The sequence below is a fragment of the Folsomia candida genome, unplaced genomic scaffold, assembly GCF_002217175.1.
Source record: "Folsomia candida strain VU population unplaced genomic scaffold, ASM221717v1 Fcan01_Sc069, whole genome shotgun sequence".
Lineage (NCBI taxonomy): Eukaryota > Metazoa > Arthropoda > Collembola > Entomobryomorpha > Isotomidae > Folsomia > Folsomia candida.
In genome coordinates this window covers 68,631-73,933 of record NW_019091261.1, presented here as the reverse complement: position 1 = coordinate 73,933, position 5,303 = coordinate 68,631, and the positions used below count along the sequence as shown (strand labels likewise).

The window sequence follows — 5,303 nt, the reverse complement described above, 5'->3', positions numbered from 1 at the left end:
CGTGGGATATGATCTCTAACATAACAGTAATTACAAACAAAACCACACAAATGCCCACAAACTTGAAGAAGGATGTCAGGGTGTTGATTGAAATGTAGGGTAATGCCACCCTCCTAGAAGGCCAATGCATTGCTGTCAATTTACGCAAATGTTTTAGTTGACTATCCCACATGTCAGGGAAGCCAGACATGTCAAGTAAACTTATAGTTCGCCCCATCTCAACGCGTAGCATGTTCCGTAAAACAGTAAATCTTGCCCTATTCAAGGCAACATTATACACAATAAAACTCATACTCTCCCTTTAACAACTTATTTTGTAAGCGAAGATGGCAATAAAATCAATAAAAGGCGGGAGTTTTCTATTAACTAGAATCACGTTTTTTGGACGATGCTTGGTGACATGCTCTGAAAAATTTCGCCAGTCGTACCTTGGAAAAACAAAAGTTAGTTAAGTTAGAAAGATAGTCTAATTGCTTTCAGGGGGAGTGCTTCCCATTGAGGGGTAAGCCGATTTCGATGCCCTTTGGATATGTTTTAGTACCCGGTGAATCTAGGAAAAGTGAAGCAGGATTTGATTCCATGTCCCCGTTTAAGCCCGCTACATCCCCTCAAAGTGGCCCAAAACACCTGTTTTTGTTGTTTCAAATCTTCATCAAAAATCCAATTTTGATCGAATTTGGATAATTTTTGTATTTTCGTGATCCCAGATAGTTGCTTTATGATATTCGATACCAATCCCAACTTTTTTGAAATTTTGATTTTTTCGAAGACATAACCCTCGTCAGGAAATTTTCAAGAATATTGAGAGCGAGTTCATAAAATATTGGCCAAAATGTGTGAAATGTTTGTGAGGAAAATTCTTTGTGTGTGGTATGAAATATATAAAAAGCGGAGGCAGATTGAGATTTACTTAAACTGGACTTTATTGAAATATTATTGCAACAACAGCCCCACAGTGTGTCCAATTAAACAAAAATGCGACAAAATTCTGTTTTTGTTTGTTTTGAGTGCCACTGTATCCCAGGAATGTTATCCAGAAAAAAAAACTTGAAAAAAATGTAAGGGGGTGTGCCTGTAAGGGTATTGAGGGTGTGGTCGTCAAAATTTTTTTTACGGAATTTGAAAATTCCAACGACTGGAGATTATTAGGGTGGTTCTTCTGATAATCAGGCAAAATTTTTGCACCTCTGACCCCCTGGTATCGTTGGAAAGGTGACGGCGAGTGGATTCAGAATATATATACTTCGTGGGGTCTAGGACCACCCCCCGAGGAGTTAGAGATGAAAAAAGGTTTTGAGTTTTCACTATCAAACTCGCCAGAATTTAACACGGCGTTATATTACGAGTTTACGTTGTAGTGCAGATGACCAAACCGCACTGATTCTCGCGAGTTTGATAGTGAAAACTCAAAACCTTTTTTCATCTCTAACTCCTCGGGGGGTGGTCCTAGACCCCACAAAGTATATATATTCTGAATCCACTTGCCGTCACCTTTCCAACGATACCCCACACATGGGGCTACGTGAGACTTTACCGTGGCCCATATCTAGATTTTCGAGGGCGATTTTCAAAAAACGCTTAATGTTTGAGCAGAACTTTTTACCGAATTATGCAAGTTTTATGTGGGCACTGAAAAGATACGATGAGAAATCTTGCGCAAAATGCGAGCGTTTGCAGAAATACGTCTCCAAACACGGCAAATCCGACGATTTCTTACAACTTTTTTCGGTTTTCTTCGAATATCTTTGCAATGACCGGGGTCAGAGGTGCAAAAATTTTGCCTGATTATCAGAAGAACCACCCTAATAATCTCCAGTCGTTGGAATTTTCAAATTCCGTAAAAAAAATTTGACGACCACACCCTCAATACCCTTACAGGCACACCCCCTTACATTTTTTTCAAGTTTTTTTTTCTGGATAACATTCCTGGGATACAGTAGCACTCAAAACAAACAAAAACAGAATTTTGTCGCATTTTTGTTTAATTGGACACATTGTGAGCCCTAGATAGAATTTCTTCCTTTCACGCCCCAAGACCGAATCTCTTCCTTAAACATCTCCAGACAATTACTCTGGCATATGTTAATGTGTTATGGAGTATGCGTTGAGAGTGCCTACAATCTGCATCATACCACAGAGTTTGTTTGGGCTGAGAGGGCGAAATTTGATCATGGGCTTGGCCGGAGACTCGGGCTGCTCGAGTAATAGTGTTGACTATGTCGTGGTACAATGAGTGTACCATCGTATTACCTTCCCGGATCTGCTGGTCAATGCTGGTTTGGTATAGGATTTTCGATTGCATATCCTTTTTCCAAGTAAATACAGTACTGTGCAGTGGTGCTGGCAGGAGAGGGGTGAGTGAGGTCGGTCACCCACGTACCAAAGTTATTGGTGTGAGAGTTAGTAATGCTCCACCTTAAAGGATTTTATTGTAGGTAACACTACATCGTTTGTAAAGACTATGTCAATAACACTGCTTCCTCCATTGTACCTTCATAATCTCCTTCTAAGGGTCAGTTCAATAGAGTCATCTTGCCCCCTGCCATCATGTCAATAAGAACTTCTCCACTTGGGTTCATCCCCTCCGAAAGCCACTTCAACACCTCCCGTGGGCGTAAAACGCATTAGGATTCGAATCCCTTCCACTTCCATCAAGCCTGTCCAAGGTGATTTGTAAACAGTGAGTATAATCATTTCCATTGTGAACAACGTTTTGTACCAATTTGTTAAAACAGTTCCAACGAAAATCGACCAAATTAGGACAAGGGCATTGCTGCTCCGGTAGGATGCTATTGCCGATATCACCACTTCCATTGCAACAACTCGAATTGTAATATTTCCTCGCGTTTTTGTAATTCCTGCCTAAACAAGAGAAAATCAAAGTATATAATTCCCAGAAAGTTCCAAACGAATCACAATTACAATCATAATTTTATTTCAATTACGAGTTCCGATCAGTGCAGATAACTCAATTACGAATTAATAAAGTACCAATTTAAATACGTATTTTTACAAAATTCAATATTCTGCTGAACACCCATAGGTATTCGAAGTACAAAATTGATAATGTATAAATAAATTTGACAATGGGTTTAACAAGATTTAATTCTGTACTAATGTTTTTTTCTCATTTGCGCATCATCTTTCCACTAAAAGCTTCATTTTCTAATCACCGTGAATAAGTTCCTTTAGGATAGGTAGCAGTACCCAGTGGTCAAACAAAAAGGGTCACGTAGTTTGATGCCATGGCCACATTTGCTCCCGCCACACCTCTTTGAAAGGTCAAAATGAGGTCTTCATTAGTCCTCTCAGGGTGTAATCACATCATTCAATATTTGAGCTGCTTAAGCAAAAATGTATAATAGGATCGCAACAGTAATACAATCTAGTAATACAAACAAAATAATATGACACCAATAATTTCCGCATTTGATAAGTTACAATTTCAATAAAATTCATCAAAACAAATAGAGATCGCATAAATTACTACATGAATTTATTTTAATCATTCTCTTTAAATAAACTTGTGCTTTACAACCTAGTAAAATATATATTTAGATATGAAATTAGGTTTACTCTTACTCAGCGAAAACAAATATGTACACTAAAGTACAGTAGAATTAAAATTACAGTTAAAATTTTTAATATTTAATTACCAACCATTTAATATTGGGATGTTGCTGTACCTGCTGAATCTCGTTACTGTGGTCGCGTTTTACTGGTAAATTTACAGAATTAATTTTGTGGGATCTTGTTTTTGTGGAAAATTTTGTATTTTGTTTTGAACTAGTTTGGTTTCATAGTATTATCGTCATACCACCTCAGTGCTCTTCATCTCGTTGTCAGTCATGGTCGCTATAAGAAAAAGTAATTCCCACAGGTAAGTATTAGTGGTCCTTATATCCATTATGTGTGCGTATAATGCAGTTAATGGCGTACCTGCCTGTGCCGATAAGGGGATGCTGACTGGAACACTCCGACAGGAGTGGGGCTTTTCCGGATACGTTTCAGATTGTGGAGCGGTGAGTTACGTCCACACCCGGCACAACTATACTGAATACCCCAGCCAATCTGTCGCTGCTGTGTTGGATGCAGGGGTGGACGTTGAATGTTTTGTATCCAATACCAGCTACTACTCCAGTTACCTACAAGAAGCACTAAATGATGATTTAGTTAATCAAGACATGTTGGACTTGGCTCTCGAACACGCCTTCCAATTACTAATGCGGCTTGGCTACTTTGAGAAGAACGCTACTCGCCCGTTCACTAACCTGCTGCCCGAAATTGTTGATAGCCAGCCTCATCGAGACCTTTCATTAACCGCTGCACGACAAAGTATTGTACTCTTGAAAAATTCCCCAACCAGAAAAACTGCCCAAACAAGGCGGCTACCCCTTGAACCCAACAATCCACAAGATAAACAAGCTACAATAGCATTAATAGGACCTCACTTGAATGCCTCGATGGCTTTTCTGGCAAACTATTACGGTGTTCCATCCGTATTAAAACCCCTCTGGAAGAAATCCGCCTTCGAGTCCCATCCGTTCAATATGAGTTCGGTTGTGATCTTGTATCCTTTGACAATCCAAGGTTGGAAGAAGCCGCTGCCCTGGCTCGCGTATCCCTACCCGTTATACTTTTCGTTGGCATTGCTGGAGGTCATAATGGTGTAGAGCAGAGCTCCACGCCGATGTAAAAGTCGGCGGCGGCGGCGTGAACGAGGGAAACCTTCGGCGGCGGCGGCGCGCCGAGGCGCGCCGGATCTTAGGTCGGCGGCGGCGCGCCGCGGCGCCGAATCTTCTGTCACCGGCGCGCCGATGTTTTTTACTCTTCAGTTCAGTAAAGCGGGTCAGTTTATTAACTTTACAAGTTCCTTTATTCTATAGTAATAGTTTTGTCTCGCTCCATTATAACGTAATCAGTGTTTCTTTTTGTGCATGCATAGTGCATAAAATGCACAAAAATGCATAATAATGAACATCGAGTCAGAATGCCATTAATTTCATATTTCACTTTTATATACGCTCAACAAGAATCAAGCATTTCCATTTTCTAACAATTAAAATTTTATCAAGGCGGAAATTACGAAAAATATTTCTAAATTCCAAATATTAAAAAATGGGTTGACATTGCTAATATTGTTGAATGAAAAACATCGTAACATAACTTAGGATTCGTCCAATATCGTAAATATTCAGCGTTGCTGCATGGTAATCAGCTAAATTGTTTTTGTGCACTTTTCCAGATTTTTGGTGGATGTTATTAAACGCATTATAAAATTATTAACTTTACGTCTTAACTTA

At 39.5% G+C, this 5,303-nt stretch overlaps 1 protein-coding gene across 1 annotated transcript; it reads left to right on the top strand.

Moving 5' to 3' along the window:
• Positions 1-3,908: 3,908 nt before the first annotated feature.
• Positions 3,909-4,673, top strand: LOC110862802 (probable beta-D-xylosidase 7). Its single transcript, XM_022112009.1, has one exon. It carries the CDS (start codon positions 3,909-3,911, stop codon positions 4,671-4,673), a length of 765 nt encoding a protein of 254 aa, XP_021967701.1.
• Positions 4,674-5,303: the final 630 nt, after the last annotated feature.